The 19,848-nt window shown below is 32.4% G+C and overlaps 1 protein-coding gene across 2 annotated transcripts; it reads right to left on the reverse strand.

The window, feature by feature from the left end:
• Positions 1 to 16: 16 nt before the first annotated feature.
• On the reverse strand, positions 17 to 18,637 carry LOC145333451 (uncharacterized). Of its 2 annotated transcripts, none has more exons than XM_080178599.1 (13): positions 18,544 to 18,637; positions 17,860 to 17,989; positions 17,547 to 17,650; positions 17,249 to 17,294; positions 16,888 to 16,952; positions 16,546 to 16,622; positions 13,758 to 14,255; positions 13,239 to 13,288; positions 6,366 to 8,309; positions 5,322 to 5,461; positions 4,150 to 4,384; positions 1,695 to 3,253; positions 17 to 183 (listed from the first exon to the last, which is right to left on the reverse strand). In XM_080178599.1, the coding sequence occupies exons 2-12, from the start codon at positions 17,977 to 17,979 to the stop codon at positions 1,856 to 1,858; spliced, it is 4,677 nt and encodes a 1,558-aa protein (XP_080034725.1). In that variant the 5' UTR covers positions 17,980 to 17,989; positions 18,544 to 18,637; the 3' UTR covers positions 17 to 183; positions 1,695 to 1,855. The 2 variants fall into 2 exon arrangements, with proteins under 2 accessions (XP_080034725.1, XP_080034726.1); XM_080178600.1 differs by having other exon boundaries at positions 52 to 183; positions 1,685 to 3,253.
• Between the last annotated feature and the right edge of the window lie 1,211 nt (positions 18,638 to 19,848).

The following is a 19,848-nucleotide window of genomic DNA, read 5'->3' on the forward strand; positions in this document are numbered from 1 at the left end:
CTGCTGGAAGTTGAGTAACTTTACTTACTCTAATGCTGCATACATAGTCCCCTTGTAACTTTGCGTAAATATGTTCCTTGGATAATTATAATTTTCCATGTCTATCTTATGTAACTAATGGTTTCTATTTTATAAAGGTAAATCATAGATTCGCTATCAGTAAACAATAAACTTATAATCCATCTAATTACACAGTGGGATCTTTTGCCAAAAAACGGGACATTAAGGGTAGACAAAAGTAAACATCAATAAAAAAGCTTGTATTTGACGAAATGATGTAATTTCTTTTGCTTTAACTCAAAAATAACATAAATTTTGCTCCTGTTAACTTCTAATGTGCATTTGGTAAGTACGTCTGGCGGTTTTGGAGGAGCGAAGCTACCCTATTTTTAAAAAATATATAAACCTTCATAACTTTTGTTAGGATAGGAATATTTTAACAAAATAAACGTCTATGTAAATATTTCTTCAATGCAAACAATGTTTGTGAACATGAATATAGCGTCAGGTGCACCCAGTTCGAGTCCCGGCATTTTTAGGTAGGTCCAGTATAAGTAAAATAGGACACTAATAAGGCATGTTTTCTAATGTTTTTTTTACAGATATAAACAACAATAACATAATTTTCAAAACACTTTTGATTTTGTGTTAATACCTTTATTCTAAGTCTAGCTATCTTCATTTAAAGTTTGTATAAGAATATAAACATAATTACCTATATTATATTCTCTCTCAAATGTATATTTCTCTCTCTCTCTCAGACGCATATATAATGTTTTTGCAATATTATAATTAATCCCCGAATTTGAATTTCTGCTGAACCAAAACCAGTCAGAAATACAATTTTTTTCAGAACACATGAAATTTAGCAAATTTAATTGCTAAAATAAAAGTATTTATAAGTCATCTTTTTTTAAGGACTCCTTGTTCCCTTAAATGTCCATTAAAACCGCGAGAACGGCAAAAATCGTTAAAAATCACACCTACGGCGGCAAATAACGGCGAAACGGTTGGCCGGAGGCAAATAATGCATAAGTAAAGAAAGTTCCGCCTCAAAAAGTTAGAAAACATTGCAGAGATGACTTTGGGCTCTAAAATGACTCCTTCCCCCTCTAACGAGGGAAAATTTGAAATTAACAAGAACGAAATTGTTCAAACCATGCAATGTAAAATGTTCAATTACTCAAAAACGGCCGGGAGGCCCCAGGTTATGAAAACTGTTTTAAACACAATACATGTTGCATTTTAATATTATTATTGCAAAACCCGGGGCATCCTGGCCGTTTTTGGGTAAAATGGAGAAAACTGATTTTTTGGGGTTAAAAATCTTAATATTTTTGGTGTAATTTTCTCACAAAATGTCAATTTACACCACCAAAAAAATATTTTTTAAAAATTTTTCTTTAATTAGACATTGGTACAGGTATCTGAAAAGTACCTCAATCAAAAATTATTTTCATAAGATGAACATAAATGTATTTTTTGTTGCTTTGAAAAAATTGTGTAAAAAAATCTGGAAAATCATCAAAACTGAAAAGAAATTTTTCTCTACCTTTTTTAAAAATGGCATAAATCCGCCAAAAATGAATATTTTTTAAAAATTTCTTTTCTAGCTGTCTACTTACAGCCATTATTAATTCCTAGGATAGATAAAAGTCAATTTTAAATTTTTTGGATGTCCCACTGGATCCCACTGTGAATTATATGTTTGCTAAAATCATCTTAAAAAAAAATTCTTAAGCAATATATTATTCACACTAATGAGGTTTCTTCATGTTGTGTATATTAGAGTGTCTTGTTAAAACGATCTCTCTTGAAAATTCTTTTTCACAATAATCACAAGAATATATTTTTATCACTTGCGTCTACATATATTAATGTGTCTTGTTAAACCAATCTCTCGTGAAAATGTTTCATCACAATAATCACATGTATACTTTTTGTCTTCAATATGCTCTCGTACATGTTTGGTCAAATCACCCTTTCGTGAATATGCTTTGTCGCAATATTCACATGAGAATGGTTTCTCATTGTCAGAAATAAGATCAGGTAATTTACTTTCGAGAGATTTCTGATTTTTATCTTCTGTATGCTTTCGTTTTTCTTTTGTATGCAGTTTGAGATGTTTGGTCAAATCACCCTTTCGGGAATATGCTTTGTCACAATATTCACATGAAAATGGTTTCTCTTTGTCAGAAATAAGATCAGGTGATTTACTTCCGAGAGATTTCTGATTTTTATCTTCCTTATGCTTTCGTTTTTCTTTTGTATGCAATTTGAGATGTTTGGTCAAATCACCTTTTCGGGAATATGCTTTGTCACAATATTCACATGAGAAGGGTTTGTCTTTGTCAGAAATAAGATCAGGTATTTTACTTCCGGCAGCTTTCTGATTTTCAGATTTGCTTGTACCAGAATTGTGATCTAGTAATATGCTTGTGTCAGAATTATGATTGGGTGATACACTTCTATCTAAACTTGAATCAGATAATAAACTTCTGTCAGAACTCTGATCTCTAGATATACTACTATGTCTTGATCTGCTTCTATCAGAACTAGAATTTGATATTAAACTTTTGTCAGATCTAGCTGGAGATACACTTCTGTCAAAACTTGAAACAGATGCTAAACTTCTATCAGAACTCTGATATCTTGATACACATCTCTCAGAATTTAGACTTGATCTGCTCCTATCAGAACTAGAATTTGATATAAAACTTTTGTCAGATCTAGCTGGCGATACACTTCTGTCAAAACTTGAATCAGATATTAAACTTCTGTCAGAACTCTGATCTCTAGATAAACTACTATGTCTTGATCTGCTTCTATTAGAACTAGAATTTGATAGCAAACTTTTGTCAGATCTAGCTGGCGAAATACTTCTTTCAGAACTCGAATCTGATAAAATACTCTTTTCAGAATTCTGATCTGGAGATACACTTCTGTCAGAATTTAAATCTGGTGATTTGCTTTTTTCACAATTCTTATCAGAAGAAATACTTTTGTCCGAAATATGTTCTGAATCTGATGAAATACAGTTATCAGAATTCTTGTTTTGTGACAGACTTTTGTACAGTTTCTTATTTTTGTGAAATTGCATATGTTTAGTAAAATCTATTTGCTGTGTATATGATTTACTGCATTGTCCACATTTTAATAAGTTTACTTGTGTTGCCGTGTTGATTTGTATAATTGTATTACTTCTTTCTGACATGTTATTCTTGTTTTCCATCAACTTCTTGATGATGTTCTCCTAAAATATGATAAATAAACTGGCAATTGCCTTTTATTATTTTTTCTTTAAAAAAATTGTGTATTTTCGTAGGTAGGTATACAAGCAAATAAAATGATAAGCCAATTAGTAAGAAAAAAATAAATAGATCATAATCTCCATTATACCTTTTGGTACGACATATTTAATCAGGACACCTGTCATTTCGGTCAAAAAAAGTCTGCTTTACAAAATTATCCATTAGATAAAGAACGTAGATATTTTAGCTGATCAGACTCCTATGGTAATCAAATTGTTGATAAAACTTCTTAATCCTATATTTTATGAAACTATAGTCAACACAGTGATTTATAGACAAAAACAAGGATGACAACATCCATAAAAGCGAAGCACTGAAACGGTAGGACAAAACGGACATTAACACTTATTTAGTGTCAGAACTGAATAATAAGAATATAAATATATAAGAATCGGAGCAAAATTGTAAGTAAATTTCTTGAAAACCTGCTTGATCCAGGATAATGTTTATGGACATACTTACATTTTTAGGACTTGATTATAGAGTTGCTTTGCTTATAACATTATACTTTGTTGTCCCTGGAATCAACATACCAAAAATCAGATCAATCAGATGATTAGATCACATAAAAATATGTTGTTAAAAAAGTAAAAAAATCAACGTGTTAAAAATAGACATACGGACATTTTGGTCATGATTATAGAGTTGCTATGCTTTCTAAATCGTACCTAACTACTAAAGGAATTACCATTCAAAGTTTGAAATCGATAGGACAATTCTAACATGCCTAAATTAACGAAAAAAGCTATCCGCTTGTGACGGACGGAAGGACGTACGGACAGACGGAAGGACGGACCCTAATTATAGAAAAGCTTCGCTTTTAAAAATGTTTACTAACCTTAATCTGAACTTGTTTTCTGAGGCTTACAGCCTTTAACTTAATCCGTCTAGTTTTAGCCTCAATGAAGGTAGCTGTATCATCCTTACGTAATTTGTTTAGTTCGTCAAGTTGAAGCTTGATTTCCTCCCTCAATTGTTTGACTTCTTTTTCGTGGACTTCTTTATTGTTCGTTAATTCATTTACAATACTTTCTTGTTTTTCTTTTAACACATTTTCTAGCTCAACTTTTGATCTAAATAATATAAAAGCCAGTTTTAGATGGGGGGGGGGGGGTAATGAAACCATCTCGTAATCAATGTGTGAATGGCACTTAGAATTCGAATTTCTCTAAATCTAACAAAAAGTTGAAAAAGTTACGGCTAACGGCTCAGCTATTTTTATGGCAAATCTGTCATAAATAACGTAGGAATCAACTTTTTGAAACATATTTTTGCTTTAATTCATGTGAAATGACACAAGAAACATTTTTTTAGATTTCTAGTACCAGCAACTACCGGCTAGAACCGTTTATAAACGTTTTGGAGCGGCAAATAGTATTATGTAGAGATAGGTTTAGTGATGGATTTGCCTTGAAAATAGCCAAAAAATGGGGGGGGGGGGGGGGGGTAATGAAACCATCTCGTAATCAATGTGTGAATGGCACTTAGAACTCGAATTTCTCTAAATCTAACAAAAAGTTGAAAAAGTTACGGCTAACGGCTCAGCTATTTTTTGGCTATTTTTATGGCAAATCTGTCATAAATAACGTAGAAATCAACTTTTTGAAACATATTTTTGCTTTAAATCATGTGAAATGACACAAAAAACATTTTTTTAGATTTCTAGTACCAGCAACTACCGGCTAGAACCGTTTATAAACGTTTTGGAGCGGCAAATAGTATTATGTAGAGATAGGTTTAGTGATGGATTTGCCTTGAAAATAGCCAAAAATGGCTAAACGGCTGAGCCGCCATTCTAAGTGCCATTTACACATTAATAAGATTTAACATAAATCTTAAAATAGTGAATTTGTTAAAACGATAGGTAGATCTTTTCAAATATATTTTTTTCTTCTTACTTTCAACAAGAACTAATGTAATGATCCAATAAGAATTTTCATTTTCTTTTACAATAGTACAATAGGTACATATTTTGACAATAAAATAATGAGACGAAAAATATTTTCTTACCTTAATTTTTCAACATCTAAAAATGAATTCACGACAGATTTTCTATTTGTAGAAGTTATAACTTGTTCAACATCATCATTTAGTTCATCATTACCATTCTCAGATGTAGCCTTACTCTTAAGTTCACGAATCACATCATCCTAAAAACATTACCTTTAGGTATAATTAGTGATGGGAATCCGGATCCGGAATCCGGAATCCGCCCAATTTTCGGCCAATTTTGGAATCCGAATCCGGATCCGGAATCCGTTTTTTATAGCGGATTCCGGATTCTATATTGGTAGGCTAAAATTACCGTCTTTTTTCTTACAACTCCCTCTGTTTGAAGGCAAAGATCAAAAAAAATTTTCTACATAACAAATTTTAATAATTACTAATGTGATGTAAATGTTTTAGTTATGCTGGAAGTCAACACTTTAAACAAATCAAGGCTTCAACCAAGTAACATAGTGATAAATTAACGAAAAAAGATATCCCTCTGTGACGGGCGGCCTTTTAAAATACTGCTAGAATCCGGAATCCGAATCCGGAATCCGCCAAAAATAAGAATCCGGAATCCGCAAGAATCCGTCACTTTTTTTGACGGATTCCTTCAGAATCCGGAATCCGAATCCGGCCCAAAAATTCGACGGATTCCCATCCCTAGGTATAATTATTCAAACCGATGAATAACTTCCTCCCCCATACATATTCTAAATTGTTTCAAAATTTGTTTACAGACACTTCTTGAGAGCTTTAGACCTACCGGGCTATTCAAACGCTAATCAACCTAACCTTAGATAATCATTAGACATGTGTGGTTTTAAAAAAAAGTTTATTTACGGTCCATTCAGGGACTTAAGTACCCAATATAACTTAACCTAACCTCCCCTAAAGTAATAAAAATTTAGCCCCCGTCCCCCCCCCCCTTTTTTTCAATTAAAACAATAATAAAGGGGAGGGTCAGTGGGTTGATTCATTGCTTAAAAACATCTTAAATCCATCGTCTATAACTTAACCTGAGGGTCAGTTTTACACATTTTAGTTTAAAAAAAAAAATCTTACCTTAGTTTTATTTAACTCTTCTAATTTTGCTAACTTTTCTTCTTTCAGAGAAATTTCTTCATTTTCTCCAAATTTTTCCATTTCTGCCAATATTTCTTCTTCAATCACGCTTGACTCAAATTTAAGATCTTCTAAAATTTTGGATTGCATTTCAATAATATTTTCTTTTTGTTCAATTTCATCCATTAATTTAGTTATATCACTAAATCTTGCTGGACTCATTGTTCTTTTTAATTCGAGGATTTTCTGTTTTATTATCTCATTTTCAGATGTTGTGGGAGATTTTATTCCAGTATCAACTTCATTTTGTCCATTTGTCTGAGGTTGTTCTTGTTCAATTGAAATATCAGATGAATCCCTCTCTATATCAATAGTTCTGCTCTGATTATCACTGGCTTTTGTCAAATTAATATTGTCTATACTACTATCACTATCTGTTTCAACTATATTCTCATGTTGTTTTGTAATAACATTAGATTTGTCAGTTATTTCACCTTCAGTTTCCTGCAAATTCTGTGTTGCTTGATTGGAATGTTGATTAGAGTCAGATGATCCTGTCAAAGATTCTCTTTCGAGATCAATTACTTCTGGTTTTGATAAAGGTTCTTGTTCTATTAGAATGACACTGTCAATGCTATGTTCCTCTGTTTGCAGTGGTTCATGTTCAATTGACTCTTCAGATGAATAACTTTCTTCACCAATAAATCTAGTCTGCTTAGCACTGTCTTCTGTTAATTCAGGAGTTCCGGTACTACTATCACTTTCTGCTTCAATTGAATTATGTTCCTTTGATTGAAGTGGTTCTTGTTCAATTGACTCTTCAGATGAATAACTTTCTTCACCAATAAATCTAGTCTGCTTAGCACTCTCTTCTGTTAATTCAGGAGTGTCGGTACTACTATCACTTTCTGCTTCAATTGAATTATGTTCCTTTGATTGCAGTGGTTCTTGTTCAATTGAATATTCAGATGAATCACTTTCTGCTACAAAAATACTTCTACTCTGATTCGTGCTAGCTGTGATTAATTCAAAATTGTCAGTACTTCTATCACTATCTGTACCAACTATATTGCTGCTAGACTCAAGCACATTTTGTGTTATTTGCTTAAAATCTTCACCAGATGAGTATATTGGAGATTCTCTTTCTACATCAACTACTTTTTGTCGCTTTGATTGAGGTTGTTCTTGTTCAATTGAATCATCAGATGAATTACTCTCTACTACAGCAATAACTCTGTTTTTATTAGCATCGGCATTTGTCATTTCAATAGTGTCAGTACTACTATCACTATCTGTTTCATCTAAATTATCGTGTTGCATTGTCTTATTATTAGATATGCCAGTTTCAAACAATTTCAGTATTTCTTGATTTGAGTCAGATGATTCTGTTAAAGATTCCCTTGCAAGATCAATTACTTCTGTCTTTGGTGAAGGTTCTTGTTCCATCATAGCAACATATGAATCACTCTCTACTAAATTTTTTCCCTGATTCGCACTGCCGCTTGTCACATTTCTAATATCATGACTATTATCACTATCTGTTTCAACTATATTCTGCTGTTCTATGATCTTATTAATAAATTGTTCTGTTGTATTGCCAGGGTTATCTATTTGCTTCATAGCAAAATCAGATGAATCTGAATTTCTGGCCGTGTTATTTATCATGGGGCTCTCCATTTCAACAGAGGTGTCTGTTTCTTCAACAAAATCAGAACTTTTTCTCTTGGGCATTTTGCGTAACTTTTTACGGTTCTTTCTTCCTATGTTTGTTGTATTGTCGGACGATTCGTCACTAGAATTATCATTAATCAAATGCCTTTTACGCACAGAAATCTTATTTTGAGTATTTGCTGTTTGATCATGATCATTGTTAGCTGAATTATTAAGCGAGGAACTAAGGTCTGAATGTACAGTGCAAAGTTGAATTTTGGTCTGGCTAACGTCCTGAAATAAAAATGAAAACCAAGTAAGGGGGGGGGAAGTTCTGCCACTTTCGCGTAAACAGTGTGCAGTGGACTAGGTATTGATTTTAGATTATAGGTTATTTAGGATAAAAGTTTACTTTTGGGTATTAGTTCACGTATATTTAATCATTTTTTGAATAGGTCTCCAGGTTCAGGTGCTGCAGGCTGGAAGGTCGTTTCTGGACAGGTAAAAAAATTAAAAAAATTTTGTTTGAAGAGTTAGAGAGCAACTTATAAAACAAAATATGCTTCTTTTTGAATGTTATTAACATATCTGCAGAAAAAATAAATTCGGCCTCCAGGTTCAGGTGCTGCAGGCCTCCCCAGGTACACTCTGGACAGGTAAAAATTAAAAAAAATTATTTGAAGAGTTAGAGGTACACTTATTAAACCAAATATGCATCTTTTTGAATGTTATTACCATATTAGAAGAAAAAATGACAATCGGCCTCCAGGTTCAGGTGCTGCAGGCCTCCAGGTACACTCTGGACAGGTAAAAATTAAGTTTTCTTATTTGAAGAGTTAGAGGTACACTTATTTAACCAAATATGCATCTTTATGGATGTTATCATCATATTTGCAGAAAAATTTAAAATCGGCCTCCAGGTTCAGGTGCTGCAGGCCTCCAGGTACACTCTGGACAGGTAAAAATTAAAATTTCTTATTTGAAGAGTTTGATGTACACTTATTTAACCAAATATGCATCTTTTTAGATGTTATTACCATATTTGAAGAAAAAATGACAATCGGCCTCCAGGTTCAGGTGCTGCAGGCCTCCAGGTACACTCTGGACAGGTAAAAATCAAAATTTCTTATTTGAAGAGTTAGAGGTACACTTATAAAACAAAATATGCATCTTTTTGGATGTTATTACCATATTTGAAGAAAAAATGACAATCGGCCTCCAGGTTCAGATGCTGCAGGCCTCCAGGTACATTCTGGACAGGTAAAAATTTTAAAAAAATTATTTAAAGAGTTAGAGGTAAACTTATTAAACCAAATATGCGTATTTTTGGATGTTATTATCATATTTGAAGGTAAATTGATATTCGGCCTCCAGGTACAGGTGCTGCAGGCCTCCAGATCCATTCTAGACAGGTAAAAATTTTAAAAAATTATTTAAAGGGTTACAGGTACACTTATAAAACCAAATATGCATCTTTTTGGATGTTATTATCATATTTACAGAAAAAATTCAAATTGGACTCTAGTTTCAGGTGCTGCATGCCTCCAGGTATTTAAGTGTCAGGAATTCCTGCCTTTTTCTTTAGACGTGGATTGAATATACAATCTAAGAATTTCTTTATATTTTACTAACCTGGATGGAGAATCTGTAGCTCAGAATGACATCTGGATAAAATTAACCTCTCTCAGTAGTAATTTTAAAATTATTTCACTAGCATCTATACTTTATAATCTGAATCCTATTGAAATTGCATTCCCCATTCTGAGTATCTGTAATATTATATCTTAGACAGAATTATATTTTGCATATGTGTGGAAAACCATAAATAAACAAAAAGTAATAAATACAGATCTATCTAGCTGGCTCCTGGAGGCCACCTTGACCCTATCTGGAGCAAAACTCAAACCTTTCATCTAAATAAAACAAATTATAAAATTGATTTTTTAAACCTGTCCAGCAGGCTCCTGGAGGCTACCTAGAGCCTGCCTGAAACAAAAATAGAAGACTTACTTAATAAATTTTGTCATATTATTATATTTTAATAATTTTCTATTTAGAAACCTTTCCTCTAATATCAAATATTACCTTTATTGGAATTTACCTTGCCAGCGGCCACAAGCAGTCACCAGTGGTCACCAGGATCCAGGTAAGGTGTCCAAATCAAAAAGTATCAAAAAATATTATAACTGCCTGTCCAGAGTGTACCTGGAGGCCTGCAGCACCTGAACCTGGAGGCCGATTGTCAATTTACCTTCAAATATGGTAATAACATCCAATAAGTTGCATATTTGGTTTAATAAGTGTATCTCTAACTCTTTAAATAAGAAATTTAAAGAGGGAAGTCATTTTCTAGTAAATCCCATAAAGGTGTGTGTTATAAGGCCTAAAAATAGTAGTAGAACGATAAGGTGCTCTATATATTTGTATTCCCTATTGAATAGAACAATAGGGAAATTTTTTTTTTTTTTTGATAACCGTACCTGGAATATCTTAAAAAAATAAGAAATTTCTATCAAACGCTTTGTTTGGCTCAAACTGACAAAAATTTAAAAAAATATAATTATAATAATAATGTTTTCTATAGGTACAAGGTAAAGGTTAAGAACAATCTATACCATTAAACAAAGGAAGAAGTCATTCTTTACAGGTTGATTTATTCAAGGTGACAAAAATTAGTTTTATGTTTGTGGAATTTCATGTTTGTTTGCTTTGAAGTAGAAGGTTTCAATGTGCATTGTTTCATTTCAATTTCACTACAGCGAACAACTACATTTTAGAACATTTTTTTCTGTAAATTAAACTTTCATTATCAAAAAACTAACTTGTTTTTCAACTATATTTTGGTCAATCCTTATTATAAAAAAAAATATTCTGGCTTTAAAATAGGATTTGAAACTAAAAATGACATACTACACAACAAGCAAAGAAAGAATATGACATGCAACCTCCACTTTGAATCTCTTACCTTCTTATATAGATTGTATATCTGAATGTTTTCAAAATTGTCTGTATGTAACTTGTTGTGTTGGTTTGTTTCACCAAGTCATTGTATTAATGATTTGTTAAAGTTTCATTTTAATGTTCACTGCTCGTAAAACCTGTAAAGAATGGCTTCTTCCTTTATTTAATGGTATAGATTGTTCTTAACCTTTACCTTGTACCTATAGAAAACATTATTATTATGATTATATATTTTTTTAATTTTTGTCAGTTTGAGCCAAACAAAGCGTTTGATAGAAATTTCTTATGATAGATATTCCAGGTACGGTTATCAAAAAAAAAAAATTTCCCTATTGTTCTATTCAGTAGGGAATACCACTATATAGAGCACCTTATCGTTCTACTACTATTTTTAGGCCTTATAACACACACCTTTACGGGATTTACTAGAAAATGACTTCCCTCTTTTTACCTGTCCAGAGTGTACCTGGAAGCCTGCAGCACCTAAACCTGGAGGCCGATTGTCAATTTACCTTCAAATATGGTAATAACATCCAAAAAGATGCATATTTTGTTTTATAAGTGTACCTGTAACTCTTCAAATAAGAAATTTTAATTTCTACCTGTCCAGAGTGTACCTGGAGGCCTGCAGCACCTGAACCTGGAGGCCGATTGTCATTTTTTCTTCAAATATGGTAATAATATCCAAAAAGATGCATATTTGGTTAAATAAGTGTACATCAAACTCTTCAAATAAGAAATTTTAATTTTTACCTGTCCAGAGTGTACCTGGAGGCCTGCAGCACCTGAACCTGGAGGCCGATTGTCATTTTTTCTTCAAATATGGTAATAACATCCAAAAAGATGCATATTTGGTTAAATAAGTGTACCTCTAACTCTTCAAATAAATGTTTTTAATTTTTACCTGTCCAGAGTGTACCTGGAGGCCGATTGTCATTTTTTTCTTCAAATATGGTAATAACATCAAAAAAGATGCATATTTGGTTAAATAAGTGTACATCAAACTCTTCAAATAAGAAATTTTAATTTTTACCTGTCCAGAGTGTACCTGGAGGCTTGCAGCACCTGAACCTGGAGGCCGATTTTAAATTTTTCTGCAAATATGATGATAACATCCATAAAGATGCATATTTGGTTAAATAAGTGTACCTCTAACTCTTCAAATAAGAAAACTTAATTTTTACCTGTCCAGAGTGTACCTGGAGGCCTGCAGCACCTGAACCTGGAGGCCGATTGTCATTTTTTCTTCTAATATGGTAATAACATTCAAAAAGATGCATATTTGGTTTAATAAGTGTACCTCTAACTCTTCAAATAAGAAAACTTAATTTTTACCTGTCCAGAGTGTACCTGGACGCCTGCAGCACCTGAACCTGGAGGCCGATTGTCATTTTTTCTTCTAATATGGTAATAACATTCAAAAAGATGCATATTTGGTTTAATAAGTGTACCTTTAACTCTTCAAATAATTTTTTTAATTTTTACCTGTCCAGAGTGTACCTGGAGGCCTGCAGTACCTGAACCTGGAGGCCGAATTTAATTTTTTCTGCAGATATGTTAATAACATTCAAAAAGAAGCATATTTTGTTTTATAAGTTGCTCTCTAACTCTTCAAACAAAAATTTTTAATTTTTTTACCTGTCCAGAAACGACCTTCCAGCCTGCAGCACCTGAACCTGGAGACCTATTCAAAAAATGATTAAATATACGTGAACTAATACCCAAAAGTAAACTTTTATCCTAAATAACCTATAATCTAAAATCAATACCTAGTCCACTGCACACTGTTTACGCGAAAGTGGCAGAACTTCCCCCCCCCCTTACCTAGATTCTTTTTCCAAGGAACTACAATAACAAAAAAGGGGAGTGTGCATCAAGTATTATAGCAGGAGGGGCAAGGATAGGAGGGTATTATTTCGAAAATATTTGAGTGATGTATTACAGCTTAATAAGCTTTCATTAAAATATCGCAACAATTAAAAAATGGGCAAGAATGTCAAAATAGGGATCAAGTCACACAAACATCCTACTACTCTGACACAGAAGCATTTAATTTAAATAAAATCTGCTGAAATTGGTTAAGTAAAAATAAAGTAAAAATATCCACACTAACGCGCAGAAAAACTTTTTGGGGAGCATTGGTTTGTAGGTTCTTTTGGCCATACAAATGATGAGATAGCAATAAACATTGTTTTAATTGGTGAGTAAAAATATGTTTTTTTTTAATAAAAAATAATTGTAGATAAAAATCATGTATTTTACCGTGTTTTCAGTTTCAACCAAGGTAGAAGATGCAGATTTTCTACTCGTATCTAGAAAAAGTAAAAATGACATTTTAGATATTAGTAATTTTTTTTCACAATTTCATGGAGAATATTATCGTAGGGTTAATTTTATTCAAAACAAAGAAAAGTGCAGAGGCAAAAATTTAATTCCATACCCGTCATTCTGCTAGATTAGTTAACATGTCATTTAGATAGAATCTAGATATAGAATGCAATAATGTACATATAGACTACAGGACTTTGCCTAGGTATTAAGTTAAAAGTAAATGAGAAAAAATAATTTGTGTAAAAATGACAACATCCATAAGATCGAAGCTATAAAATCAAACATTAGAATAAACGAACATTAACACTTATAGAGTATTGTAATAAGCAGAATAATAATCTATAAGTATGAACAAAAATTCGGTAGACTAATTCTAAAATGCCTAAATTGATGGTAAAAGCTATCTTTTATGCTTTAAAAATAGTCAAATAGACAGGTAAAAAGGCTCACCTTGGATTTCTACATCTACTGGTTTTTTAAAGTATTCAGCACTGCACTCTGTTTCTTTAGGAGTTTCATGTTTACTTTTCAGGTGACTGTCCCTACTAGTTGCAGTATTGAAAGTTTCACAGCATATATCACATGGAAATGATTTTGTTGCATTATGGCAAATTAAATGATGCTTTTTTAGCCATTTTTTTTGACTAAATTTCTCGTTGCAAGTATCACATTGAAACGGCAATTTTTCGTTGTGCTGTGTTGAATGTTTATGCTGTTTGTGTAACTCTAATTGTGCATTTCCATGAAATGACATATTGCATACATCACAGTTATAAGAAAGTTCGTCTATAAATCTATTGAAATGACTTTCCATATCTTGTCTTGAATCAAATATAAGTTTGCACACTGGACAAATATCTTTTGGCTCGGCACCCAACAAAATAACAGGATCTTCTTTTAATTTCATAGACTTTAATTTAAAGTAAACCATATCTCCTACAGACACATCTAAAAATGAATTAGAGTTTAAAATTGTTGACATTGAATCTTAACATTCCTAGATGGTCATAATAGATACCTATGATGTATTTAAAATGTTTCTTCCGGACAAATGGTTATATGTTAGTAATGAATATTTAACTTCAACTTATTCTTCAATAGGCCATTAATAAATTTTGTTTAAAACTAATAAATTCATACAAATACAATAGCATTGTAGAGGGTAAGTTTCTTAAATCTAGCCTTGTAATAACATGAAAAAAAAATAACGAGGGTCTAAATAACTAACCTCAAATATAGTTTAATGAAATCTATGTTAACATTTTGAAGCAAGGGCGTCCAAGCTTTTTTATTTGGGGGGGGGGGGGGGACAGGGGCGTCGAAGCTTTTTATTTTGGGGGGGGGGGGTAAATTTTTTTTAAGGGGGGGTAATTCCAGGGAGTAAGGGAGGGGACAATGGATCGAATATTCAATTTTTAGGAGTCTCAGACTTTGGGGACTGGCTTAAAGGGAACATGCAAGAATTTAGCTGTTTCTAACCAATCTTGGGGACCAATTATGAATGACGTCACGCAAAATCATGCATAATCTCGCGGCAAACTAGCGCTTCAACAAAAAGATAAACAATAACAAGCAGACAGAATATTTTGATTTTGAAAATTATTTTGTAAATTGAATCATTACATTTTTTATATCTAATTCTTGTTTAATGTTAATTCATTCCGATTAGTGCGTTGTAGAAAGAAATTATATTAAGATTATTAGTTATTATGAGCAAAGCCTTCCTATAATTAGGTCCCGCACATTTGTACGTCCGTAACGTTTAGCTCTTTTCGTTACTTTAGACATGTTAGATGTTTCTTATTGATTTAATGTAAAGGCAAAAGTTTTTTGTCTTTAGCTTAATATTTCTGTAATTAATGATCCGATTAATTTCAAAATTTTAGGGAAAATTCACGAAGTCCTGAGTTGTTCAAGGTTTGTTTATCATTAAAATCTCAAGATGGTGTTATTTTATTTTTCTGTCCTGGATGCTAGGATCGCAGCTACCAGTTATCCTAAGATATGTTACTTAAACCTTAAGATCTTTAAAATTAAGATGTACTTATGTTCTCAACTATTTTATTTATGTAGTATGAAATTTTGACGCAAGGTATCTCATTTTTATTTCGTTAAATGAAATAACTTGAGTTAAGAGTTCTGTAGGAAGGTAAATGTTTTAGTAAGTTTTGTAATATAATTATTTAAAGGCTTTTTCATGTCAAAGCTTTTTAATAAATACAAAAAAAATTTGGGTAAAAGATGTTGTAAAAGTAAAATGGTATGTTTCCTTAAATTTCCGAAGTTTAAATAATAACAATTATGGAAATGAATTGTAAACAAGGGTTTTGATCTCTAGAATCAAAGGCTTGTAGTAAAGCATCAGTTTAAGGATGGTGCATTTCGTATTAAAAACAATTCAAAAAGTCCAAAATTTCCACTAAAGGTTGCTATATTGCAAATACTAGTTTTATCTGGAAATATCTGGGTTTTCAACCTTAAAGGGTCACAACTATAAAATTGAATTAACTGCCCATTGTCCCCTCCCTTACTCCCTGGGGTAATTCGGTTTTGGGGGGGGGTAAAATGGCGCGCAAAGCGCGCTGCAAATTTTTTTTACCCCCCCCCAAAATTTTTACCCCGGGGGTAAAATTTGCTTGGGGGGGGGGTAATTACCCCCCCTGAAATCTGTTGGCAGGGGTAAAATTTGTTTACCCCCCCCCCCCAAAATTTACCCCCGGGGTAAAATTTTTGGGGGGGGTAATTTAAATTTTATCAAAAATTTAGTATTAAAAATGCGCGCGAAGCGCGCAAAAATTTTTTTTGTTAGAGATTTTCTATTTTGGGGGGGGTATTTACCCCCCCAAAATTGTTTTGGGGGGGTAAATACCCCCTCCTAAATGGTTGGGGGTGCCTACGGCACCCCCAGGGTAGGGGTAAATTTTAAATGGGGGGGGGGGGGTTAAAATGAAAAAAAAATTTGGGGGGGGGGGGGGTAACCGCCCCATTACCCCCCCCCCCCTTGGACGCCTATGGGGGGGAATTAAAAATTAAAATTTGAGGGTGCCTATGGCACCCACAATTTCATTTGGAGGGGGGAGGTTGTAATTATATCATAGAGGCAAGGACGTCCAAGCTTTTTTTAAAACAAGCTTTATCCCCCCACTGGACGTGGACATACTTGTTTTGAAAAATTACACAAACATATTTCTAGACATCCTGTTACTTTCTAAGTTTCTACATTTAACATAAACTTAACCTGTTAATACATTTGGTAAATCAATCTCAGCTGTTAGCAGTTCCATTACTTTGACAATCAATATACTTGTGTCAGGTCTGAATAAAAAAATTTGGAAAAAAAACTTTAAATCTTTCGGGAAGGAAACTTTTTGATCAGCTTTGCAGAAACAAACAAAAATAGATTTGAAAAGAATAGTAAATTACTATACTGTAAAAATTCAGATAGTGTTATGATTTATAAGGTACAGAAGTAAATCTAAAATCATTTACATCCAAAGCCATAATGGACAATTTTCTTTCGGATGGATGGACTGGACAATCATACCCAGCAATAGAATAAAGAAGTTTAAAGTAAATATACCTTAGTTCCAATATCTTTCCCTCAAGTATTTGACCAGTCTTAAGAAATAAAACTTGATATATTCCCTAAAGAAGAAAAAGGTTTTATTTATTATTATTATATCAAAGTATTGATTAGGTTTCAATAAAGTATACAAACTGTCGTATTAAAGCCATTGTTAGACTGCATAAGAAAATGAGAAACTTCAATACAAAATCTTACTTGCATTACTAATACAAATACTATGAAAATATAAGTGGTTTAAAACTAGTTCAAACTTAAAGAATTTAAATTATCATCTGAAAACTTAATTAATATAATAATGAATACAGCTAATAGAATTTTTTTTTTCATTTTCCATCATATAGTTGTAAAATCTTACCCTTAGTTCGACCTTAACAGTGGTAGTAGTTTCTTCTTTATGTATCCTAGAAAATAAAACATTTGATACAAATATTTAAAGAAACGGATTTTATTAATAAAAACCCCAGTGTTTGAGGTAAAAAAAACTTGGTTTTTCCCAACTCTGCATATGAATGCTAAAATTATGTTACAATTATTAAGACCAGGTTAAAGTTATTGTCGAAAAATCCTTCTCATAAAAGGGTGTTAAGATCTTACCCTCACACCATTTACTTGAGCAACACAACAAAAATAATAGCGGATTAGAATCTACTTACATGATTTTTTTAATATCCCACCCGATGAGAATTCCTTTGAATTCAGGAATGAAGGACAAGCGCTTTTCCATCAAACATTTACCAACTATCTGCCACGGATATTTCTAAAATACATAAAAGAAAAATAATTCTGTTTCTAGTTTAATCTAAAATAGGTAGATTCGACAGGAACATATATTATGTGATGTGTGATATTAGAAAAATGGAACATTAATAATAACATTGGTAAAAACGCAAGGTGCTGTGTAGACGTACTGTTCTTTTTTAAATCTTTCAAGCATATTCAAATCAAAGAGAAGGAATGAAAACTTACCTTATATTCCAAAGGAATATTGATAAAAAGCTTTCTTTTTAACGTTGTAATTTTTATAAAAGAATCCTTTTCTGTTTCAACAGAAAATTTAAGCAGATTTTCTGTTCGTTTTTCCAACATATTTTATCACCTAAAATCATGAGTTAGCAATGAACAATAACATGTATATTTGTATACCTTACTAAATAAATGTATGGACGGCTTGCCTAATATTGCACCTGGAGCACAAACAATTTTATTGAGAAAAAACTCATACTTTCGTTGCTTATCCTATTATATAAAGTAGTAAGCGTTTTTTGTCTGTCACGACAGATCTCGTTAACCGCTGAACCGATTTTGTTCTCCTTTATAATTAAGTTTCTTATAGATCCTGGGAAGGTTTTAAACTATTTTTGGAGAGGATGTCTTCACCCCCCTCCCCCGAAAAAAATATATTTTTAAACTCTTTTGAACCTTAACTTAGAAATAGGATGAGAGTCCCCTGGAGGCTTCTAGGGGCGTAGCCGCTAGTATATATATAATTAAAGGTTAGACTAAACCCGCGATGTGGCTCAACACGTAGCGCATCCACTCGACTTATAAAACAGCCTAAAATATTTTTCAGTGTGGCTTCGAAACCGATGAATATCCACTGGTTTAGAACCATTTCTTCTGCCATTTTGAACAAAAAATCATGCATATTACCTAGCTATCGCGCGTATTAAAGACAAATTTATAAGTTAATACCAGTCAGGGACTTCAATAACAAAACTGGTTCTCTTGTAATTTTCATTTTAATATACGCGGAAAACTGTCTATAATACTATGCGATTTATAACTATTATTCAGATTCACGAATTACATAAGTAGATCCACATGCGTGCGAAGAAAACAAACTGGAGCGCATTTACTTTTATGTAATGCCGCGGAAAATATTTTTCTAATAATGTCGTCTTACTCGATTTTTCTGCATAAGGATTAGTATATATATTAATATAATTCCCCGTAACATTAAAATTCCTTCCAACTTATATATCCTAATAAGGATGATAATATCCCAAGAAGATTGATATGATATTCAAGGTAAACTTTTCTTTCTCTATGTCAGTATATCCGTATGTAACATTTAAAAATCAATTTTCAAATGTTAGAGAATTGTTCATTTAATTACAAAATATTGCATGAGATTCATGTAGCTTTCATGTGTGACTGGTAAAACTTTTTTCAGTATCACTTCGAAACCGATTAATATCCGGTGGATTAGAACCGGTTCTCAGCCATACTGAAAATTTATGTATAGCATCGTATTATATCCAGTTTCCTACGAATATAAAAAAGCATAATAATGAGATCAAAATAAGTTTTTTTTATCCCGTGCCTTCTGGTTTTAATCTTACAATTGTACATTTTTACATCAGCGGAAAACTGTTTATAATACGATACGATAAATAACTGTTACCGGTGCACCATTGCAAACTTTCGCGAAGTTTCCATTACAAACATGGACTTGCCCTCTCTGAACTTCCAAAAATACAATTAACACTCCTAAAATTTATAAAAATATTAGACGCCCCCTCTCTTCTCATAAGCCTCCAAAATTGATTTGGTAGTTCGTATTACATTTAAAAACTTGCCTACTTTTATAGATATTTTATATTGAAACTTTTTTTGGAGGAAACAATTCGCCCTACTTTGCACGTCAAACTTTATTATTAACCTTCATAAAAAATCTTCTTTCATGATGTTTCTTCTATTTTTTTACTCAAAATTTCCAATTATGTCAAAGTTGCATAAAAGTCAATGTGTACGTATTCATTTATGTTAAAAACAAGGAAGACAACATCCATAAAAGCGAAGCTCTGAAACGGTATGACAGACGAATATTACCTCTTGTAGAGTGTCAAAACCGTATATACAAAATAGAAATATACAAGTTTTTACAATATTATACGTTAATTTGTTGCAAAACTTCTTAAATACAGAATACTGTTTAAGGACATACTGACATTT

Source organism: Acartia tonsa, chromosome 12 (genome assembly GCF_053477335.1).
Source record: "Acartia tonsa isolate MP-2025a chromosome 12, ASM5347733v1, whole genome shotgun sequence".
Classification (NCBI taxonomy): domain Eukaryota; kingdom Metazoa; phylum Arthropoda; class Copepoda; order Calanoida; family Acartiidae; genus Acartia; species Acartia tonsa.

Bases quoted from the DNA above. Each gene is read 5' to 3' on its own strand.
- LOC145333451 (XM_080178599.1), bottom strand. From the start codon at position 17,979: ATGTTGGAAAAACGAACAGAAAATCTGCTTAAATTTTCTGTTGAAACA. The intron at 13,289-13,757 runs GTGAGCCTTTTT...TACTTTTTCTAG, and splicing joins AGTAGATGTAGAAATCCAAG to ATACGAGTAGAAAATCTGCA. The intron at 3,254-4,149 runs GTTAGTAAACAT...ATCATATTTTAG, and splicing joins GAAAACAAGTTCAGATTAAG to GAGAACATCATCAAGAAGTT.